The 23,886-nt window shown below is 32.6% G+C and overlaps 3 protein-coding genes across 3 annotated transcripts in view; 1 reads left to right on the top strand and 2 right to left on the bottom strand.

The window, feature by feature from the left end:
* LOC105333265 (uncharacterized) overlaps window positions 1-10,698 on the bottom strand; it is a 32,916-nt gene extending 22,218 nt beyond the window's left edge. The window contains exons 1-8 of the mRNA XM_034443022.2: window positions 10,543-10,698; window positions 9,326-9,641; window positions 8,732-8,928; window positions 8,240-8,457; window positions 7,339-7,636; window positions 5,957-6,099; window positions 4,981-5,179; window positions 630-764 (exon numbers count right to left, since the gene is read on the bottom strand). Coding sequence (XP_034298913.2) covers window positions 630-764; window positions 4,981-5,179; window positions 5,957-6,099; window positions 7,339-7,636; window positions 8,240-8,457; window positions 8,732-8,928; window positions 9,326-9,641; window positions 10,543-10,588 — 1,552 coding nt within the window. The 5' untranslated portion in view covers window positions 10,589-10,698. The remainder of the gene's footprint in view (window positions 1-629; window positions 765-4,980; window positions 5,180-5,956; window positions 6,100-7,338; window positions 7,637-8,239; window positions 8,458-8,731; window positions 8,929-9,325; window positions 9,642-10,542) is intronic.
* A 2,041-nt stretch (window positions 10,699-12,739) lies between these two features.
* Window positions 12,740-17,664, bottom strand: LOC105333263 (uncharacterized). The gene is made up of 5 exons (XM_011436165.4): window positions 17,505-17,664; window positions 16,522-17,323; window positions 16,224-16,361; window positions 15,511-15,673; window positions 12,740-15,163 (listed from the first exon to the last, which is right to left on the bottom strand). Exons 2-5 carry the CDS (start codon window positions 17,294-17,296, stop codon window positions 14,911-14,913), a joined length of 1,329 nt encoding a protein of 442 aa, XP_011434467.1. The 5' UTR covers window positions 17,297-17,323; window positions 17,505-17,664; the 3' UTR covers window positions 12,740-14,910.
* Window positions 17,665-17,780: 116 nt separating this feature from the next.
* Window positions 17,781-23,428, top strand: LOC105333262 (RNA polymerase II subunit A C-terminal domain phosphatase SSU72). Its single transcript, XM_011436164.4, has 7 exons — window positions 17,781-17,935; window positions 20,927-21,017; window positions 21,165-21,308; window positions 21,542-21,681; window positions 22,119-22,237; window positions 22,495-22,611; window positions 22,808-23,428. The coding sequence occupies exons 2-6, from the start codon at window positions 20,932-20,934 to the stop codon at window positions 22,594-22,596; spliced, it is 591 nt and encodes a 196-aa protein (XP_011434466.1). The 5' UTR covers window positions 17,781-17,935; window positions 20,927-20,931; the 3' UTR covers window positions 22,597-22,611; window positions 22,808-23,428.
* The last annotated feature ends 458 nt before the right edge of the window (window positions 23,429-23,886 follow it).

Below are 23,886 nucleotides of genomic sequence, written 5' to 3'. Positions count from 1 at the left end.
CTCAAGTACCATTTTTTAGTATGATGTGTATATTTATCAGAAGAAAAACCTATGTTAAAAACTTACTTGAGCAGACCTGCGCTCTATACTTCCGAATGCAAAATATAAAGCAAAATTGGAAATATTTTCAATTGTTTACAAATTTGCGGGAATAAGGTCATTTAGTTGACGTCATAGATAAATAGCAAATGGGCAATGGTGACTAAAATCATGATTTTAGTTATAGGCATCCACTGTACAATGATTTATAAAGATTTGAATTTTATTGGACACTATTTAAAAATTGGTTAAAATTGGGGGCAGATATTTGACCATACCGCACATAGTCCTTTTAAAATGTCATTGATCAACACATCAGTTGCACATAAAAAATTATGCAAATATTCCATTTAGCTATTTCGGAAATTTTCAACTGTGTTACGGAAAAAATGCTAGTGAAACTTTAATTTTGCTAGTGCATGTAAATAAATTTGATCAGCTAAAATTTGCTAAATGTAAAAAAAGTTCATTTATTTTGATCCCTGTAAAAATGTCTGGATTATTCTTTTCTAAACTATACATGATTTTAAATTGCACAACCCATTGAGCCCAATCCATTTTGCTGGAATACCAAGAAAATGATCAGTCACCTGGTATAAGATGTGAATAAACATTTGCTTTTATATCTTCCAATGCATGCCAGACAAAAGAATCAACATTCGGTCCAGTATCAGAGGTTGATCCAGATGAGTAATAGTTAATGAAATTTCCTAGATAAATGTCATCTACAATATATAAAAAAGAAAAAATTAATGAAGGATAATAAATTTATATATATATATATATATACATATATATATATATATATATACACACACACACACACACACACACACACACACACACACACACACACACACACACACACATATATATATATATATATATATATATATATATATATATATATATATATATATATATATATATATATATATATATATATATATATGCCATAAATATATGAATAAGCTATCAATATGACAGCAAACTGGGTTTTCTCTTGTGCAAACAGTATCTGTAATTAATTTGTCCATCAAAAAATTAAAGTATGATGTTTGTCTCTATGGTACATATCTGTACTGTAATTGAACTGCAAATCACTTCCTTAATATTTTGACCGAGTTTAACAGCTGGTATTTTTTGCAAAAATTGTCATGAAGAGGCGACTAGTCACCTGAGTACCATAGCCCTTCAAGTTTCAAGTAAAAAGCACACAACATGCATACAGTTAATTTCTGAAAGCATACAGCGCATTTTACAATGTTTTGTGTTCTTGCAAGAGTGATGCCCGATTTTGAAAGGTCGTAAGATGAATTGTTGCTGTTTACGCATGTGTTATACGATCATGAGACTGTTGCTCAACGTGTCGCATTTAATCTTGCAACGTTCTACTATCACTGCACGATTTATCGGCTTTAATTTGCCATGCTTTGCCCCTAATATAATATATACCCTGTATAAGCATTGCCGATTCCAACCTCAATTTACCGTGAATGCTGCTGCATCTCTGTTTCTTCCTTGGTGGCATCTTCTCTCGCTTACAGCTACATGTATGTCTACTGAAGAGCGTCAGAAAAGGACGGTATATATAAACCCCCTCTTACTCGCATGAACATTTGTAACAAGGACCACATGATTACATGTCCAATCATATTGGCGCACGTTCAATCGTCCAATCACCTATTCATTAGCGGGATCTATGGCATTATCTTACAACGCTCACTTTTATTGTACAACAATTGCAAATAGACAAAAAATATATACAAAGATTTAATGCGTTAGTATTGCACAACACTCACTTAAGATCGTGCAAATTTCGTCCTTTTTCATATGCGATTATTTTGGCAACAGTTTACGCTCAAAATTGATCGGTCGCACGAATATTAGTCGCTTCTGCTTGTGAGACAATTGTGAAAAGGGCTTAAAACAAAACGTTTAATATAATTTTCAGTTTATGGCCAAATTGGCTCAGTCCTCAGGCTTTGACCCCTGAAACAGGGATGGTGAGTTTACCAATTTAGGTAGAGGGTTTCATGAATATCATTAAACCATGCATTCAGTTTAATTCAAATATATGTGAGTAGAGAATAAGATTTTATAAGATTAAATACCCTGACCCAGGGGCCTTGAATTTTACTAGTAAGGTAAAGGGCTTCATTGACTTCATAAATGCATTTAGTTTTTCTCATATGTAAATGGGAGTGGAGAAGGTTTTGTAAAATTTAATACATATTCACTATATGGCGATCAGGGTTTGAAATTAACAGTTGCCCACTCGCCATTTGCGACCAAGTTTACGTGTGGGCGATTTGAAAATGCAATTCCAGGGGTCCACATGGCGATTAAACATTTCCTGATGGTAACTTATCTTTTTTCCAAATTTGTCCGATTGTTTCTTATTTTCATTTAGGTTGATCACTCAGACGCTTATCTTTACCTATCTTCACTGTGAAGCCTAAACGTCTTTATGATCAAGACTAGGAAGGTCTTCATCAGTCAAGCGTTTCATAGTGTAACAAGAAACATTACTTTCAAAGCGTCTAACTGATTTCAGCATTGTTATAATATTTCGATTGATGGCAATGGTTGTATCAGCCAGCCAAAAGAAAAGGATTTTTATTTGTAATAGGGGATGGATTAACCTATATATTTGTAAAGGAACAACAAGACATGTGGTTGGATTCAGAAGAATTGAGTTCTGAATTTTAGAAAATAAAGTGTTTGAAAATTTTAACAAATATCGAAATTCAATATGAATGAATATATATATATGTACAATGGCATGTTATTAAATAAAATAAAAAAACATTTTTTTTAATCTTTTTTAAATTAAAAGTGTGGGCAACTAAATGTTGATGTGGGCCCCTGGAATGATGAAGTTTAGTAGCCCACATGGCTAGCAAAAAATTCAAGTAAGTTTAAAACCCTGGGCGATATTGGCCAAGTCCTAGAACTCCTGAAACAGGAGTCACAAGTGTCAAATTTTGGTAGAGGGCTTCATGAATATCATAACCATGCATTAAGTTTTTTCAAACATGTGTGGGAGTAGAAAAGAAGATTTCCCAAGTTATAATACATTTTCATTACATGGCAAAGAATATTTTTGAAAATTTTGCATTTTTTTGGCGTACTGGCCCCACACTTGAGGCCCTGGGGTGGTATGGTCATAAATTTCAATTTATTTTCCTTTTATCCTAGAGATGCTTAAAACCAATCAAAGTACTTAAGTACTGAAAGCCGGGCTCTTTTGGTGTGTCTTTATGCATATTATGTAGTAAAGACCTTTTTAAATGTCGGCAAAGGGTCAGAGAGTGACCAAATTTTGTAAGCGGCTACAAACAAGAATATGTCTCTCTGGTAGAAAAAAAAATTCAACAGTTGCTGCCTTGAATTTTGCAGCAAGCATTATAAATTCAATCGTCATTTCTTCAATGCACAGCAAAGTAGTTCATGGAAATTCATGCGCATTGAATGTCCAAAATGCATAGTCTTGTCTTTAAAACACATAATTAATAAAAAAAACTAAAAAGATAGACAATTCTCTCGAAATTAAAAAAAAACAAACAAAAAAAACCAACACTTGCTCTTTGTGTACCTATTTGGTATAGCGGAAGTTTTTACCTTGACGCTGTTCGGTTTTTTGTTTACTTTTGAAGTAGTGCTATTTATAAAAACATTAGCGATTTGCCTGCCTACAGCCAGGACTCTGCTTTCAGCAGAGCCCGGCTAAAAATGGTAATAATTAGTCTCATTATTTTCAAGATTAAGATAACTGTAAAATTGTTTACTGACGACACACAAGGCATGACAACTGACAAACACCAATTGCAATAAGTCACCCAGGTGACTCAGGTGACATAAAAATCAAAATCCAAGCAATGTGCACATCTCTGATATATGTACAATATCTGCAAAACAAAAACTTCCTATCTTAAAAACCGTAAGAGGAGTTTTCCAGACAAAATGGGTACTGTTCTGGCAACAGCCCGCCTGCCAACCATTTTTATATTTCAATAACCAGAGATTTTTTTTGTGTGGAAAACCTGGTTAAAATACATCAAACAATGCCAGTGAAAAGTTACTCTCAATGTAAGAAAGCTGCCTACTGTCTAATATTGTATAGGTAAAAATCTCTGATCACCTTAATTTGTTGAATGGTAGGTCACATCAATGCGATTTAAACATAGCTGAAACTGCGATCACAGAGCATTAACCCCATGGTGTATTATAGAAAGGATTGGTTTAAACATATTTTATAAAATTTATCAAGAGAATTCGAAAAAAGGTCTTACAACTAATTATTTTTCTCCCTAGCAGAAAGGATAAACTAACCATAGAGGGAAAGTGGTTTAATATGGATCTTCGTTGCCTTCACTGTACCTACAAAGTTCCTTGAAATTCTGTCCAGCTGTTTAAAGCTGAACACGGCTTATAAAAGGCAATATGTTAGCCACATAACTCTTTTATCACCAGTGATTCACCACTAACCATTAAAGTCTTATATATATATAAGCTGCAAGCCAGGAGAAAGGTAACTTCAAATATGAAAATCATGCATTATTTACAACCTTAAGTTTTTGTTACTATGTGAAAAAGCCCTAAAATCAAGGAATTCAAATTTTCGCCCTGTGTTATTTTCACCCTTCTACACTTGCAAATGGCTTCATCCCGTCTTGAATTTTCTCAGATACAGTAGTGTTAAGAGATAAAATTTGAAACATTGGAAATTGTCTATAGTCTCAAATTCGCACACCAACAACTTGGGCAAAAGGGGAAAATAAAACAAGGGCGAATATTTCCCTGCATACAGCAATAAATTTGTTGACACTGGGATATTAGTCAACTATTAAGTTTTACTCAGTTTTATACCAAAAAAAAAACAAACTAGTTCAATGACTAACGCCATTCTAAAATTTAAAAAATTTGGTTTGCATATACCTGTCACATCAAAGGCTGCTGTAGTAGGACTCAATTTCGGGGTGCCTGTTATAGTACTTTTTGCCATAAAGGTCAATTTAACTTGCTGGAATGTTCCACAAATTGACCCAATATACACCGCTCTGCCATCTTTGGCCTGTACAGTTGCTGAATCATTTGATAAACACACAGTTGAGTTGTTCACCTTTACATCTAGGATCTAAAAATTAATTAATACACTCAGCGTTTCCTTAAATTATAAACAATAAGTAAACCAAATTTGCGATAAATTAAGCTTTTAACAATATTCTTGCCGTTTATTTGTATAAAACAGAAGAAAAAGTGAATAAGCTTGCATACCCCACCCTACACTCCCCAATCACTTGACAACGCTACATACAATAAATGGCCTGGGTATATGCATTAAATACAAAAATCATTTGATTTTAAAAAGGGGCATAACTCCTAAACAAGGTCAATGAGCCACATTGCTCACCTGAGAAACAAAAGCCATGTAAAAATCAGCTTTATGGGGTCATGTACAAGAGATTTTTAAATTTTTTTTCATGTACTCTTATGCTATACATTGAGGCTCTAATGAAACTGGATATTATATATATAGCAGCATGTTGAGCATTTCATATCTCAAGAAGGTCAAGATCAGAAGATCAAGAAGAACTATTCTTATAAACACTAAGCTACTTCAAACCCAGAATTGCCCAGGGGCCAGTCTTACAAGTGTGAATCAACAAATGTATAATACTTGTTTATAAATAATACCATATATAATATATTTGAGTTTTTAAGAATAATAAAATTCATTTTCTTTTTAAAAATAACACCTTCCCCTATTGTGACCTAATTATACCCTCAGGATCATGATTTGAACAAACTTCAATTTACACTACCTGATGATGCTTCAACACATGTTGCAGCTTGTGTGGAAGCATCATCAGGTAACGTAAATTGAAGTTTGTTCAAATCATATAAATTATACCAAATTTGAATCTCTTCCAGAGTAGATTCTCTGACCATCTGCATCTTGTAGCTCCAAAACAATGTATGGTTCTATGGGGAAATTGGCACCCTGCTTTGGTTTTAATGGATCACTTATAATCACAACTTTATTCAAAGACTGTTCTGGAAAAGCAAAAAGGGTTAATATTAAGACATAAGTAGAACTGTTCAACGACTTATACTGTAAACGTCTTTAATTCCACGTGTCAAAAATTTCACGATTTCCTGTTTAAGTACCTTTCACAGTGTTTTTAATTTCACGGATAATCGATTTCTTATCCTAGAAAATTAAATCCTGATTGTAAAATAATCTGATGAGTGATGAACCTGCATCATGTAATTGTCATTATTTTCTTTGGAATAACATAAAATCAAAGCATTTCAAAATCAAAATATTTACGTTAAGTGCTATAAGAATAATAAAACATGTTTGTGTCGAATGTAATAAGCACTGGTAGGGCTGTCTCTAAGACCCGGGAGGCGGGGAATTCCCCCGCCTAAATTGACGTAATTACCCGGCTATTATTGCATTTCAAACACAATCTAGTTATAAGCTAGACATTCAGATCCCCTTCTACTTTTTTATTTCTCCCTTCTACTTCAATTTGTAGAGACAACCCTGCACTGGTGTAAAACACGTATTTGATATTTTGGGCATGAAAATTAAGGGGGAAATGTACATGTAATCTGTTAGAAAGAAGTACACCTTTATAATCAGTCAATCTTAAAATGAATTGCTCAAGATGAATGCCGATGGCAGACAACGTCATGGTTGTACAGGGAGATGTCCGAGATAATAAGTGACAATTAGCACCCGTGTTCACAATGGCTTCGATAGGGCCACAGAGATAAAGGTGAAACGAATATTCCGTTTAATAGTATTAAATTAACGTAATACTCATACTTGCTATTTTTAACAAATTTTAAATATACTATGATTATGATAAACAAGTGGTAACTTAGGCCCCGCTCAAGCACACATGCATCTGTAATGGCGGCCTACACGGAGATGGTGAATGCACAGCTGAATATTCACGGTGGCTTAATGTTCACGAAAAAATGTCTGACCTTGAACATAGTGAAATTAAAAACACCATAATTTTTTCCACTTCTACAGTAATATACGTCCTGTATTGAACAAGCAAGGCTCGTGCCTCCTCTAAACATTGTTCAATCGTTATGAAAAGATCAGGTGCAAACCTTAACATGGTAATGTATTGAATTTCAGAAAAATCTAAGACCCTTGATACATGCCAGACAAAATCATCTCTATAGACTGATCAGTTATCATAACTGCAGTTTAATAGATTACATTAAATTAAGGCATTATGTTGAAATTGATCAGACACATGTTATTCATACCTGTTACATTTATGCAATCACTAATCAAGACTGCTGGATCTGAGGTTCCATTGTAAACAAATGCTTTCTTTTTTCCAGCTATATCATACACAAACTTCAGGGTATTGTCTGTGTAGGTATTGGGTAATCTTGAATGGGGATAGCCTGGCATTTTCATGGTTATATTTAATTTGACACAGGAGTGTACATCCAGAAGTCTGAGTCCTGTGAAGGATGCCTTGCCTGTCACTGCTCTCTCATTGTGCACAAAATCATATGTTGCTTTAGACTGAATAACATGATCCCCAGCTAGGCGAACCTGTTGTAGAACGCAAATAAATAAATATTACTTCACTAACTGAATATATTTCAAAAATACACATCTCTGTCCAACAGCACTAAAATAAACACATTTGATCGTTTTTCATATTTGCTCGATTCTCCCTCAGAACCTGCAACCAGCTTTCCTCACCCTCTACTTATGTTTTAAATTTACTTCCTATTTTCTTTAAGGCTTTAAAAAAGTTGTTTTAATAATCCAATATTTTCTTTCATTTAATAGAATCACTATCAAAATCAACTTCAATTCCAAAACATATTATCGTCTTTGAAATTCATGTTTAGCAATTTGCAATTTCAAGCTAAGCTGGTTACCATTTAGGAAATATTTGACTGGGTCAGTTTTTTTTTTTTAATTTTAAATCTAAAGAAATTCTGAAATAATTTGCTAAAATATTTAAGCGAGTGCGAGTTACAAAAATTAATATTTGAATACCACAATTGAGTTTTGCTATTGGCATCACCTTAATCTGAAAATGACCATAAAGTAGAAGGTAAATGTAGCCATTTGGCAACTTTGTTCCAAAGTCAAACTGAGGCAGATGATGATCTGTTACAGGATATGACTACATTTTTAACTTACATGCATTTCACTGACCATATCCTCTAGTGGCACTGATGAATAATGCTCAACAAGACCCTCAAAGTATGCAACTTGCAAAGTCAAAGTCAGAGTAGAATCGAGTCCTGTCGTTAAAGTAGTGTTATCACCAGCCCAAATTTCAACAGATACATTGAAATTAGTATTGGCAACAACCGTCGATGGTGGAGCTTCAGAGAACACAAGTAACTTTGCTGGTTCTACAAAAAAGTTATTAAAATTAATACAATTTCCAGTAAGTAATGGAGACTGTAATTAAATCAAAGTACACATGTATTTGTGTAAAATATAACAAAACTTACGTTGTAAATGAGTTACTGGTAACTTAATTGAGCAAGTATACTCATTAAATGTAAAATATTAAAATTAATACTCAAATACTTCAAAAAATATTCATACAATATTTAATTTCTTAACTTTGCTGAGTACATCAATGCATAATTACAAATCAATTCCTATTTTATTTGGCCTTACTTGAAATCGTGAAGGTATTTGCAGAGGCGAGATTTATGGTTGATCCATTAACAATACTTTCAATAAAATAATATCTTTCCTGTGGAGGTAAAGTGTCCTGTGGGTGCTGATGATATAAATGATCTGCACGGAGTTCTCCATTATAGAATGGAATTGTAAGCATGGCATCAGGAGTCGAGTTACTGGAGCATCTGAATCTAACAATAAAATTCACAGTACCAGTAGTTAATTTTACAAGAAGGCTTGAATTGATATAGAAATATATATTACACTTTGTTATACCCCTGTAAAACAGTTACTATATAGCTCTATACGAAAAAAAGTCCAACATTTTGACTGTTGAATTGGAACTTAGATTGGAACTGTTAAAATCGACTGTTAAAAAAGACTGTTGACCGGTGACGTCATATACTGCGAAAACGTGTTATTGATTAGAAGGGGTATAACAAAACAGTAATGTTGACTGTGTATCAGGTAACAGTTGATCTGTTGGACCGGCTCGCAAACTGTTGCCCGCCGCCTTCGGCCTTTTTCTTATTTCTAATAATGATATTATCAATAAATATAACAAAATTCATTTTCAAAATCACTTACTTCCAATAAAACCCTTCATAACGAAGAGGAAATGGTTGATTTGGTGAGTACTGGCACAGCTGGCCACCACTTGAAAGCCAAGTGTCTCCACTCTGAGGCGCTCCTCCGTGTACCAGTTTGTCAACTGATGATAGATTAAAAGTTCCAGAGGTGGTGTTCATAATGTTCCCTCCGGGACCATCTTTTAGCCATGCTATTAATGGTTTTCCAGAGATGTGATTCAAGGGCAAATTGTATGCCCTATCTGCATCTGCTGGGGGAGTATTTGGTACTTCATAGTTGGTATCCCATTCTAACACAATCTGGGCACTTTGTTCTGTTAACAAAGATTCTGAATAAATTATATAGTAACTTCATTGCATAAATCTACTGTAATCTTAAAATTGTGCAACTTATGAGTAAACTAATAAACACATTTATCACGTTTGTATGATCCATTTTGTTTTAATCTTAATCTATATTTATAGTACATCATATGAATTTAACACTCCATGAATAATATTTTACATATTAATAAAATATGATTGTATGGCCTGTCCAAGAACTCGATCACCTTAGCTGCAGAACTACTGACCTCGAGATTTCAGCATGCACCTACAATGACCATACTGATACATTTCACATTCACATTTCACATTCGTAAAGTTAGCCGCTTTAATAGTGTAGTAGGCTGCTGTAGGCACCTAAGTAAATAGTAGCAACTTACAAAATTTGTACCGAACATCATTGTCTTCACAGATCTCTACAATATGCTTGTAATTTTATACCTGATGTGTGTTCAATAGAGCGAGCAAGCGCTCGCCAAAGTTTGCGTTGCGGAGACGTTGCGGCAACACAAATTTTGGCGAGCGATCGCGCTCGCTCTGTTGAACTCGCCTCAGGCATAGGGAATATTCTGGAAAACGCTCGCAAGTGCTCGCTCTGTTGAATACGCCTCTGCAGTCTTCAGTATATTATTATAATCAATCATTAACAAGATCATGAACTTTCGGTATCACGTAAAATTGAATCAAAACAAGTTGAAATTAACGCTGGTTTAAGCAAATTACGAAGGTACAGCCTCAACTGATTATAGTTGGACAAACCTTGTTAATTTCAACAGATAATAATTGAATTAAAAGAGTGAAATAGACATAACTTCGTCACTTGTAAACCCATTTTAAAGTCTGTCATATTGTGCGATTCACAATAATTACAGAAAAATTGGAAAGACTTACCGGCGACTAAGATGAGAATACACCAAATGTATAAATGCTTTTCCATTATTTTCTATGGTTAGGCCTATCACATGTCAAGCCCCTTGTCACATATGATGTGTGTCGGCCATTGATTGGAAATAATCATATCAATTAAAGTGTCAGAAATATTCATTGGTTAGATTTACGCAATTTTAAATCAGACGCGCGCGCGAACAAAACTCATCACACATGTTAATTTTTGGCGCCAAAAAATGAAAACATGGCGAACTGCGTTTTCCTTTCTTTTTATCAATATATGCACAGTTGAACTCGTTCATTAAAATGCACGTATAATAGGCTTATCTTCAACAAATATGGCTGTCCCTGCACTACGACAAAAAAGTTGATTTCATATGTATTTTGAATGGAGCGGCGGATACAAATTTTTCGGTTACGGCTTGACGCAGATTTATTTATTTCGTATTTATGTTATATATAGATATTGGGCATGTAGGACTACATTTATCATGTGCGTATTTAAAAAAGGGGGAAGGGTCCCGCGGGACCCCTCCCCTTTCCTTTTCCCTCAGGAAAATTCAATTTTGCACAGTTACCGAAAATAGTTTCAGACCCCCCCCCCCCCCCGACAATCAAAACTATCCCTTGGGACCCCCCTCTCTTGGAAAATTGATCTGCATGGTCAACTGACATTCCAACACATGTAGATCTTGATCTATCAGATACACACCTATTTTAGATATAACAAACTTAAGTAAACCGTTTAATCGCTGTGTTTTGTAATTATATATTTATAGATATTTTAAAAAATAAAGAGGTATACACTCAGGTGCCAAAAGTATGACAATTTTTTTTTCTTTTCATTATATATTTAATTCAAAACCAACATTTTTCAAAGACTCATTAAAAAAAACTTTAGGCCGATTTTGAAAAGACTTAGATTGATAAATTCAGAATTTATCTGGGTTTTTTTTTGGGGGGGGGGGGGGGGTTTGGCATCAAATTTAAATATTTTTCCCACTTTCATTTCTTGAGATTTGATGTTCACAATCCAAAGTAAGATTTTTGGCTCTAATATTGCAAAGGATATATCGCAGAGCACTTAAAAAATATCTTCGTGTTGTGTTTGAAATATTTTACAAATAGGTTGTCAAAATACTATTTCAATGTATGTCAAAAAGTGCAAATTGAATCTACTTTAATCAATAAAAAAATCTTCAAAATCTGACAATAAATAACAACAAAAACGCTTTTAAATATAAGTCTTGTTTTCAATGAAATATATAGGGAAAAAGGAAAAGTTGACATACTTTTGGCACCTTAGTGTAGCACACTTAGTTTACTATTTCGTCTGTATAAAGTAAAACAATATAGCGCTTTTGCAAACATCGGGCATACATTATCAATATTATACAAAATTTAGTTGATATACAAAAGCAATGTCACACAATACACGCGCTTCTCATTGGCGTTGTTTTATATAAAATGACATATCAAAATTTGCCCAGTCAAAATTTTAATTAGAAATAGAAATGTGATTAAATTTCGCTTAATAATGCAAAATATATTGATGTTTATTCAAAACGATAAAATGCTGTCTTTGGCGATTCATGCGGGATATGAAGGTGGCGACATTGCAGAAAAAACAATGTTAATATTTTCTGCAATGTTCGCTACCTTCATAACCCGCATAAATCATCAAAGAAAGCATTTTATTGTTTGTATTTACATAGTCTTTCTTATAACTAATGAATAAATAGTTTATCAAAAGTAAGTAAAATTCACTAAATCACTGTTAACGTACGTAAGTACGTTTGCTAAAAGAAACAGCCAAATCGTCTCCTGTGAGACTTTGAGTCTGATACATCATGATTATTTCGTGCAGTCCGTTATTTTTCTTAGTTCGCTGTATGTTTCGACCATATCGATAAACAGTGCGTGTCGATTTCAGTCCTGTCAGAAATATAGTAGATGTAAATATTTGTTTATATTTACATCTACCAAATATGATTCCCTTTTACTTCTTACGGAAACTTATAGTCAATTCATAGTTCTATAGAGACAGCCAGACTGAAATCTACACGCCCCATTTATCGATTGGTCGAAATCTACAGCGGCTGAAACTGACCGGACTGAAATCGATACGGCCAGCATTTGTTTCCAACAGGTTTGTGAAAAACTAACACCTCAGGGAGAGGATTTATAAGACATGGAGCATGCAGTATTTGATGTATTTATTAACATGTAAAACTTTAAAACTTCACACATGTAGGACAGCACTGTGTATGGACAAACAAGAACACACACACAAGTTTAAAATGTTTAAACTATAAATCACACACAGTAAAATAAAACCCAAAACAATATCATGAATTATCTAAAATTATAATAATGTTAAAGACTGTAAGAACTCTCTCTCTCTCTCTCCTCTCTCTCTCTCTCTCTCTCTCTTCCTCTCTCTCTCTCTCAGTGTCTAGATTCTTTAGGACTAAAATTTAAGTTTTCTGACATAGCTTAATTTAAAATATGATAGTGATATAAACAACACAACCTAAAATGGGTAAATTTAACACTCTGTAAATTCTGTTCTCAACAAATATCTCATCTGATTATAATTGGAAGAGCCATGTAAAAATTATACATTCTGAAAGATGGTTTAAGTCTTATAATGCATGATTCAGAAACCCCTGATTCTGACCAAGAACAGTGTTTGTCTTAATACCATAATCTACTCAAAGATTTAACAAAAATACATAGATTCCTGTGTCTCAAACATATAATCAACGATAAATTTATCACTAATGTAAAATAAAAAATAAATAAATAAAATACAATAAAATAATTTAGAAAAATTTAAAAATAAGATCAGTATTACTTCATATATTTTCTACTCTTCTGCATATGGAATGTGAGAAAAATATAGGACGGAAATATAGTCATGAACAAACTGTCCAAAAATTGGGATGGACTGGATTTATTAGGGAGTAAAGCTTCGAGACCAAGCACTGATTGAATGTATGGAATAAATGCATAAATTATTTATCATTTGTCACCATGAATTAACAATAACAATATCACAGTCAACATAAATATATAGAGGGGCAAATGGACGGCCATATAAGAATTGAATGAATTGTCTTAATGTTACCATAGATGTTCAAAACAGGACAAGTTTACCAAAAAAATGTTTGAATTGATAAAATTACACTTATTTCAAATAATTCAATGACAACATATCAATGTGGCACAAGACAAGAAAAATAGCATGATTTTGAATAAATAAAGGTACATTTCAATTTCAATATGAGATGTACTTTCTAACAATAACTCAAACTTTCCATTTGAAAGTAACATTATCTGAACAACATTTTAGAGGATTATAATGATTTTTTTTAAAAAGAACTGTTCTTGGGTGAAAAAAAAAATTCATATTTAGAAGCAGCTCCATTACTAAATTGATAAACTGTAAATAATGAAAAATAAATTATGGGGAAAAAACACAAAGCCAATGATTAACTTATTTCATTAAAACTTTATATCCATTGAATTTAATCAAATGAATTTTTTAAAATAATACCTCTAATCATTTATAATAAAACTTTTGGCTAAACTTTAACCAAACATACTAATATGTTTATTTCACAATTCAGAGTTGATTCATCTTCACTTTCCAAGGGTTTACAATATACTACAGTGTACTTAAAGTATTTCATCAGCCATAAACCCTTGGCTAGCGAAGATGGGGACTTAATCTAGATCTTTAAATAACAGATTAGACATGTAAATAAATATAACCCTGATAGTATACATGAACTTGTGACAGAACCAAATAAGTACAAAAAATGCACCTTAATATTAATAACCATTAATTATAGTGTCATGTACTGTAAAAATGTAAAGTTAAATTTTTCGCTTAATGACTTAAAATGAATTTGAACAGTGTTGCAGATTCAAGTAAAAAATGTCCATTTTAACATTATATGTTAATTAATTAAGGAATCACCTTCCATAAGTATTAGATGTAAAATAACAACACTTTAAAAAAAAAACTCAACAACATTAAATAAACCAACTGCTATCACAAAAATAATGGCAAATTTGTATTCGAAAAGTCGAAAGTCGTACAAATTTACCAATTTTGTGTACACATTAGTTTTAAGCATCAATAAATTAATATATACACATGTATATATACTGTACATTCTTAGTCTTCTCCTTTATAGGTATTACGGATTTACTGTCAGTAACAAACTATTAAATAACAAATAAATTAAATCCTGATTTTAAATCAATCATTCAGCCATGAGATCAAATATTCATGGCCAGGACCAGAATATCATGAGCCAACGTAGCAGATACTGTTCGAAAAGGAGTTGGTTGGCAGGCATATTAGATATTCATCGCCAGGTCTGACAGCATCTGAGAGTAATTTTGTTCTATGCTGAGTGATGGCAGAGTGACAGACTTATCCCCGTCCCTTAGGGTCACCAACTGTAGGGTGGTGGACCCAATCTGTCCCTGCCGGGACTCCAGAGAGAGCTGAGGGAACAATTTCTGTGTGACTGCATCCACCAGATAAGGGTCATCTCCAGATATAAGAGCCTTAGTGCCTGTCTCTCTTGGAACAGCAATTTTTCTTGGTCTAAACAAAATCATATCATGATCTTTAGCAATGCCTGATTTTACATATTAATTGCTACAATGAAGTGTTTGATTCACATCACACATTCCAAAACTTTTGAATGTTTTATCCAAAGTGAGTTAGTCCATATTAAATTTTAATATATTTGTAACCATGGTACAAAATACATATTAGCTTGCAGCATTTGCACAAAACCAGTTAATTTCAATCGTTGTACATTTATTTTAATTCTTATAATACTGGTACCAATACATTGTTGATAAGGATTGGCATTGTGATCATTTTTGATAAATTGTTCAGATTCCTTACAAATAGCTATGGCCTATGGATGGTCAAGTCTTCCCTACCTTCCCCTCTTTATTTGTGGGTTCTTTTTGTCTTCAACAGCCCTATCAAACAGATGTTTGAGGAGTAAGTCTGTGTCTCCTGTGATGTAAACTTTTCTCTCAGACTGTTTGGGCTGTTTTTTGTGTCTCTCCTTCTCATCTGGTGGAGTGATGGGTCTCATGTCTGCAATCAGACAAGTTAGAAGATCAGGACATGCATTACTATCTGGTAATGTTATGGTCGACTTCTCATATAAAACAGAGTACATACAACATATCTACAATCATATTTATTATCAAACAAATAATACAAGAGTTCATTACTTATGGATAACATTTCAGTTCTGTGATGTATGTTTTGAATTAGCTTTTTAATACTCAATAAAATGAGCTTAAGTTACAATGTGTTCCATTCAAAACAGGCCATTCTGATAGAAGTTTTTTTCATATATTGCATCACATAAAACTGTTTTTTAAAATTTATTTTCTTTTTTAATTTCCTCTACTCATATTCACTCATTGACTTCTTCTTCAAAACCACAAATCAGAACATTAGTTTTTCAATTAAAAAAGTATTTAAAACAGTCAAGCCTGAATTTATTAAATTTGTTTAATTTTCAATATTGCAAAAAAGTCATTGTTCTTGATTTGTGCACTTGCAAGCTGAAAATTGCACTTGATAACAGAGATTCATAATAAGTTATAAATGGTTATTTTTGCATCTAAAAACTCACCTGTTATATCTTCACTTGAGTCTTTTGATCCAAGTGGGGGTAATGACGGAAATAATGGAGCTGGAGAGACAGGGTTAGGAACATTTGGTTGTTTCCAAAATGACTGTGGTAATGCTCGCAATCTCATCGGCACTGACTCTGTTGCAATACAAAATATTTAGACCATTTTAAAGTAAGTAAATTTTAGTAGTCATAAATCAAGTTTATAAAATTCATACATACTACTTGATAGGTTTATATATTAATAAAATAATAATTCATTTATGTTTCAGGAGTCAAAAATAGAAATTAAAAGCACCTCTTTTTGGTCTAACTTTGGGAGGTGTTGGAGCTCTCTTTTTCAAAGCAGACTTAAAATCAAACTCAGTAGTCTTCTTCTTTTTCACTTTTTTAATTTCTTGTGCATGATGACGAAATCCGGGGGGCCTTATATATACTGGACCACTGGCTGTACTGCTTCCACTAGGAGAGGCCACATTTTCATAGTCATGATCATGTTCATATGCATGTTGGACGGATGAACTACTATTCACACTAGAACGTGGGGAAGGAGGTAGACTCTCTTCTTCATCACTGGACGTTACTAGAGGCCCTGATGCCCCTCGCTTAGACCCGTGCTGTGGTAATGTCAATTTCTCACTATCTAACTGTCCTTCTTCTTTAATATCTGTTAAAGGAATATTTGAACGTTTCCCTCCTTGTGAGGTAGCCTCTTCATTCTCTTGACTGACTAGACCATTATTTGAAGAAATAATTTTCTTTAATCCATAGGATTTATAGCGTGATGACTCCTCGTCCTCATTCAGGACAATTATATTTGATAATGTTGATTTTTTCACACAAGTTAACTTAGAATCCTCATCCAAGTTAACTGTAATTAAACTTGACGTTGGCGCCCTCTTTCCTCCATATGATTTTGTTGGAATGTTACTGGTTAAGTGCAATGGTTCATCTTCCTCTGTATATGAATGGAACCCATGTGGAGCTTTTTTACCACCATACGATTTTTGAGTTGAACCTAAGCCAAAATTTACATCCAACAAGGGAACTTGTGCTGCAGAGAGTGATGCCATTTTGTTAGCATAGAGCTGTCATGATTCCTAAAAACAAAAAGACTGCATAACTATTTGTGTCAAATCTATGGCGTAAAATTCTAAATGCAATTATGACAAATATAGAACGAGTGCATTAACTTGCTTCAACATGTCTTTCGCAAAATAATCAATTACGAGTATATAACGCATAAACAACATGGTATAAAGAGATATCATAAGGGTTTACCTGGAAACAATATATATTGTTGAAACTATTCTTTGTGATATAAATAAGAAGTTCAGCCATTGCTGTTATTACATGTTGTTTACACGATCAATTCCCGTCGCCATGCATATGTAAACAATCTCCGATCGAAATATAAACTGGTTCTAAATCAGAAAAGAACCAGAAAAGAATGACGTCATTTTTGCATTAACACACAAAAACACACTTTTTATTCTATACTTAAATGTAAATGAAATATTTTATCATTGCATTATCTCATTTTGGTAAATACTACAATTTTCAACCCCAACCCCCCAAAAATAAGCATTTTTTTAAAAGACGGAATAAGAATACGAACGGGTTATTTAAATTCTCTTTATGTTTTCTGGATGGATTGACAAAAATCCGCCACACCGGAAGTGAAGGGATCTCAGCCCCTGCTAAATTTGCAGGTATTATTTTGCTACCAAATTTTCCCTTTAATTTTTTCCATTGTGTTCAAAATGTTTGAAATGAGAGAAAACCTTAAGCGAAGAATTTCTCTGTAGATACAGTACAAGTCCTATATGGATAGATTAATTTAATGTGTTCCTATTTTATAAACACAATCTGAGATCGAATTTTTATTTTTCATGTTTAAAAGCGTTTACTAGTGCATTATTAATAGTTTACTAAAGTTTAAATGTAAGAAGTCAAGTTATGAGAGAGATACAGAGGAGAGAATTCATTGTTATGTGAACAAAGTTCGAGCTTATATTTGTTTACAAATGTAAAGTAAGGAATAACAATTCTTTGACAAAATGAAATGTGGTAAACCAGATAAACTGCTTCAATTTGTTCATAAACAATATAGTCAACAGAAAAAGCAACATTTTATTGAAGCTTATACCATTAAAACACATATGTATTTAAAACAATAACAAGAATTGAGCTTTGTTTGCAAAACAGAGAATTATAAACTCTGTATCTTTCATGTAAGATTTTTTTGACTTTTATATCTTGAGGAGGCATTTAAAATATCCATATTACCCACCCTAAACATTAAAAGGGGGAAAATGAATTAAATTTTTTGAGCTAAACCTCTTTTACGACTGACATTTAATTAACAAAAATGTGTTTTACAGTGTTTCTGTTTTGAGGATGAGGCAATTAGAACAATCACAACCTCACTGTCAATTATTCAATATGCTTTAAGGTAGCCTATATTATGACGTCTTTCAAAGTAGAGGCTGAAATCGCTTGATAATTTTCCTTAATAGTGACAAAGCTCTGAACAAATACTAATTCACGGTTAGGTAATTGCAATACTGCTCATAAACTTGATAAAATATGATGTCACAGCAAATAAATAGCCTGGGGTCCTATGGTACCAGGGGAGTTTACTTTTAAATCAAATAAATGAAGTGAAATAAAAATAGAATACACAAGTACCAGTGAGAGAACCACTGGTATCATAGGAAATGAGTACTTAAAATCTATGTCATAATTATAGGCAAACTGAAATTTTGACGAAGTTGAGTAATTTGCCCTGCATAGAGAAGTAACATAGTACCACTGTAACTCTAAGGGGGTCTTTTTGCAAATATGAATTACCATTAAATAAATGGACCAGTTGCAGAAAAATAGTTGCAGAAAAATTTCTTTTAAAGTTAAACGATATTTTCAAGAAGATTTTGTATTTAAAAAGTGGGGGTTTTAATCAAATCAGAAAAATCTCTTTGGACAGGTTTCCAAATGGACCATGATTATGTATTGCTGGTACTCTCAAAAATATTCATACTTTCACGTTATCAAAAGGTCTGCTCTCCGCACTTCAGGCCAGTGAGAAAGCTTTGCCCTTATTATTTTATACTTACTGTGGTTTTGTAGTTTTTTGTTTGTTTATTAAAGATTTTATTTGGTTACGCACAATTCTCTTAAGGTCAAGATCCAGTAACTGATTCCAGAGTGTCTTTTTGGTGCTAGAACCATTATGACGTCATAATTAATTTGATGAATCATTTTACTGTATTTTACGGCTTTAAAGAAATTATGTAGAAGATGAAAGAATTTCTTGACGTTTTATATTAGTAAATGGGAAAAATAATCACAATACCTATATTCAATGACATCATTTTGAACAGAAGGTGAGGAAGCTTGTTAAATGCCATTTTTTGAAAGACTCTGTCTAGATACATGTATATTTCATTTGTCAAAAAGAACAAAACTCTGGTTTTGGTTATTTATTTCCTTCATATTTCTTTGAGAAAGACAGTGGAAAACATGATTTTTCATTGCCTGTACCAAAAATTTAAGCCCCGATACACCCTATCAAACAAAGCTATTGTTATGAAGCATCATTGAAAGAATTTATATCTTTCATTTCATAAATCTGTAGGCACCTTTGATTTACAATATCTTTACCTTAAAAATGTAGTATCTTGCTTAAATTGAATCATGGTATAATTTAAATATCTTTTACAGTGTGACTTTTGGAGAACAAAGGCAATGAAAACAATTGTATTTTCACCATAATCTCATGAACTTAATTATAATTTTCTCGCTCGCGAATAAAAGTTGGTGATCTCTAGGCGGGTTGTTTCAGATGTTCGAGAGCGGAAGCGTATCAGAACGGCTGATTTTAATCAGATTGGATTTACAGTATTATAATTAAGTTCATGAGATTATGGAGAATTATCAGCATATTGTTTTACTTAAAAACAAATGAATTAAAAATAAAACGCTGTTTCTACGATTCGAACACCCTCTCAATTGAGAAGGATGGACTACGAGCCTCCGCCTATCACTGTGAGCTACGTTGACACATTTGAGTACTGGAGAATAAATTTAACTGTTTGGCAATAATTCGTAAAGTAGAACCATTTTGGTAAAAACCACGAATTTGACCCATTATGGGTCTATACTCCATTTTTATAAATCAATAATAAAAATAAATGAAAACTTATTCTTTAAATAAAAGAATTTTTAGGATGGAGTCAAGACCCATTCATACCTAAATTTTGCAATTAAGAACAGTAATTCGTCCAAGATTTTGGCATAAAACGCTGTGCAGCTTAATTTGGAAGCCTATATCTGTCGTGTTTATAGAATAAAAGCACAATATTGACTTCCATTGTAAAATTTATACTAAAAACAAATAATACAAGCCAGAAATTAATATTCTAACTTAAATTGAAATTCTTTCATCTTTATTGCTCCGAGTGGGGGATATATAACGCCTTGTACGCCCCTTTTCTTTTATTTCAAATTAATTTCAGTGTGTCTTAAATTGTTTGGAAGAATGAATAGCAAGTATTCTTCATCTTAAAAATTATTTAGAGATAGAAGCTATTTTATCTCATTGAGAATAATCTTTCTTAACATAGGTATTTTGTATCTTAACATCTTTGTCTGAATTAATATTTATATTTTTCTTATATATCTGGATTTTTTTTTTTGGTCAGGCGCCATGACGGATGGAGGTTCAACCTTGTCTGTTGCAGTCGTCTGCTCAAGTAATCAGAATAGGAGTATGGAGGCTCACAGCTTCTTAAGGTTCCATATCTTTATTTCTGTATTTCTAGGGGAAAAAATGAATACTTGGATCTTGTTTATCTCAAAAGTCATATGTGTATTTGTTCTTAAATGCATTGACTTATTAAAATTGAACATTTAGAAATAATCAAAGAATTTTTTTTACAGTAAAAGGGGTTACAATGTAAGGTCTTTTGGAACTGGAAGTCAAGTAAAGTTACCTGGAGCCACTTTGGACAAGCCAAATATTTATGATTTCAACACAACTTATGATGAAATGTACAGAGACTTGATGAGAAAAGATCCTGAACTGTATCCTTGGGTCAAACATTTTACCAATATGTACCATGATCTGATTAATGTTAGAAGTAGACGCTTTAATGATCTTATGCAGATTACTACATATTGATCTGAATTATCGGTAATATGAAAACTCATAATAAAGTTTACCAATAGGTGATCATGAACTACATGTATGATATAAAATACAAAAGTATCTTTAGACATTTCAAAATAACCAGTGTTGAATCCCTAAATAACACAAGATACACACAGAATGGGATCCTACACATGCTGGACAGGAATCGAAGGATCAAGCCAATGCCAGAGAGGTTCCAGGCATGCAAAGAAAAGTTTAACGTCATCATCACCTGTGAGGAGAGAGTTTACGATCAAGTTATAGAGGGTAAGAAAACATAATACAGGTACAATCATCATAAGAGAAATGATTAACCCTTTTATATAATAAACATTTTTTCGTTATTATTATTCATTTTCTCAGTTTCATGTTCCTCTTTTCTATTAATATATATATATACATGTATGAAATTTGATTACTAGAATTATCATTTCTAAAACATGAGTACATCATGCACTAGTTGAGATAAATAGCATGTGTTGAGATAGATACATGTATGATGATTCATTCCACTGTATTACCCTTGATATTCAAAGATTGTGGTTGGTTAAGTCACTTATATAACCACTGTGAAAAACTGTTTGAAATCACCAACACCTGATGTTATTTATTTTCCTCAAAATAAAAAATGCTAGTTTCATCTGCTGGTTTTTTTTTTTACCATAAACATAACTCCAGGAAGAAAAAATTGATTGTTTTTGTAGACTTTGAAACAAGAGAAAAGGAGGACATGCAGCCTGCTCACATCATCAACATTGACATTCAGGACAATCACGAAGAGGCCACAATTGGAGCTTTTCTGATAAGTGATTTAGCCACCATGGTAGGTTTTTATAAAGACTTTTCATGGTTCTTTATATGTGTTCTTCATTTTCAAAAATTCATTTTTATTGTTATTAATTTTTACTGTTTGAAACATTTGCAATCATTATGTTTATTAAAAAACAGGATTTAAGAAAAAATTAATTTCTTAAAAATTAAACTGGTATCTTGACATCTAGTTGTGAAAGTTTCTTGCTTCTGCCATAAACTGTGTACAAACTCACATTATTCCTTATTCTTCCTGCATTTCATTCACAGCTTTTTGAGTCAGATGATCTGGATAATGACATTGATGAGATTTTACAAGATTTTGAGCCCAGAGCCAGGCGCCCTATTCTTCACACAGTCTGCTTCTACTGAACTGGGTTATATGAGGTGATTTTATCTCTTTTGTTTTAAGTATACACTTAACTTACTCTCAGGCAGTAAATTTGTACAGTGATATTGGGATAACATGTATACATGTCTTAGTGTTTGTTAATTACCTGTGAACTTATGATGAATTTATTTTGTAAACATGAATTTTTATTTCAATTTCTGTATGTAATTGGTTTAAATTTTTTGTTCACAGATTCTAAGCATTGCTACAAGATTGCAGTTGATACAATTTTTAAAAAGAGTATAAGTTTAAGTTTTTATTATGTTGCTGAATCTTCATAATAAAACTATTCATACTTTTTATGTAGTACCAATTTATAAAGCAAGTACTTTGTACCTTCAGTTGTTATCTTGAAGTGATGTTTTTTCAGTAAATGGGGGTCACTGAGGTGTATGCTGTGCATTTTATTTTAAAGTGTGGCCCACAAAAAAATGATAGATGTTTCTGTAATTATGCTCTTTCTTTCTGTGGTGGATTATCATGCATTACAAAAATTAGAGGGTGCATCTTGTTGGAAATAAAGTGAAATACCAACATACTTTTAATTTTTTAACAAACAACTTGCTGTAACTGTCATAAAAAAATAACTTTTTTTTTTATAAATTAATGTTGTAAGAGATGTGAATGTATGTGACATTGAACTTGAAAAAATTCTGATTTTACTTTTTGATGTACATACCATAAATTTATAGAAATGAAAATGAATGTAAATCTCTCCTTATATATACAGATGATTTAAGAGATGTTTGTAGTCTTTCATTACAAGACTATTTGTTTACTGTAAAACAGAAATAAACTTATTTTTGTTTTTAATGTTCCATGTTATGTTGTTAATGAACACATGAAGTAATTAAATCGCTTGGGGATTTCTACATATGGTATTTACACCTTTTACATTCGAGTAGGACGATTTATATCTTTTTGCATATATCGTACACTTAAAAGTGCATGCAGGGCTCATAAAAATTTCATGCTACTCACCAGCTTTTACACAATTAGGTATAAAGTCATGTATCTGTTATCATCAAAAATAATGTATCCTGAATTAATGTACCGCATACAGTAACCTTACGAACAGAAATTGTGTAGATTTTCTCTGCAGTTTACAACCGACTTTCAATTTGGACACTTTGTTCACGGAAAAGCAATATAAAGCTTATATTTTAAACTTAAGAAATGACTTTTTGCTAATTTGCACGAATCTTTCGTGGGTAAACTCATCAATTTCCCGATTTAATGCGCGATTCTCTCATAATTTTCACGAATGAAAA

The sequence above is a fragment of the Magallana gigas genome, chromosome 3 (genome assembly GCF_963853765.1).
Source record: "Magallana gigas chromosome 3, xbMagGiga1.1, whole genome shotgun sequence".
Taxonomy (NCBI): Eukaryota; Metazoa; Mollusca; class Bivalvia; order Ostreida; family Ostreidae; genus Magallana; species Magallana gigas.
This window is presented reverse-complemented; position numbering and strand designations above follow the sequence as displayed.

Coding starts and splice junctions, on each gene's coding strand:
- LOC105333263 (XM_011436165.4), bottom strand. CDS start 17,296: ATGGCATCACTCTCTGCAGCACAAGTTCCCTTGTTGGATGTAAATTTT. Junction 15,674..16,223: donor CTCAAGTGAAGATATAACAG/GTGAGTTTTTAG, acceptor GTCTGATTGCAG/ACATGAGACCCATCACTCCA. Junction 15,164..15,510: donor CCACAAATAAAGAGGGGAAG/GTAGGGAAGACT, acceptor GATTTTGTTTAG/ACCAAGAAAAATTGCTGTTC.
- LOC105333262 (XM_011436164.4), top strand. CDS start 20,932: ATGACGGATGGAGGTTCAACCTTGTCTGTTGCAGTCGTCTGCTCAAGT. Junction 21,309..21,541: donor ATGAGAAAAGATCCTGAACT/GTATCCTTGGGT, acceptor AAATAACACAAG/ATACACACAGAATGGGATCC. Junction 21,682..22,118: donor TTACGATCAAGTTATAGAGG/GTAAGAAAACAT, acceptor TTGTTTTTGTAG/ACTTTGAAACAAGAGAAAAG.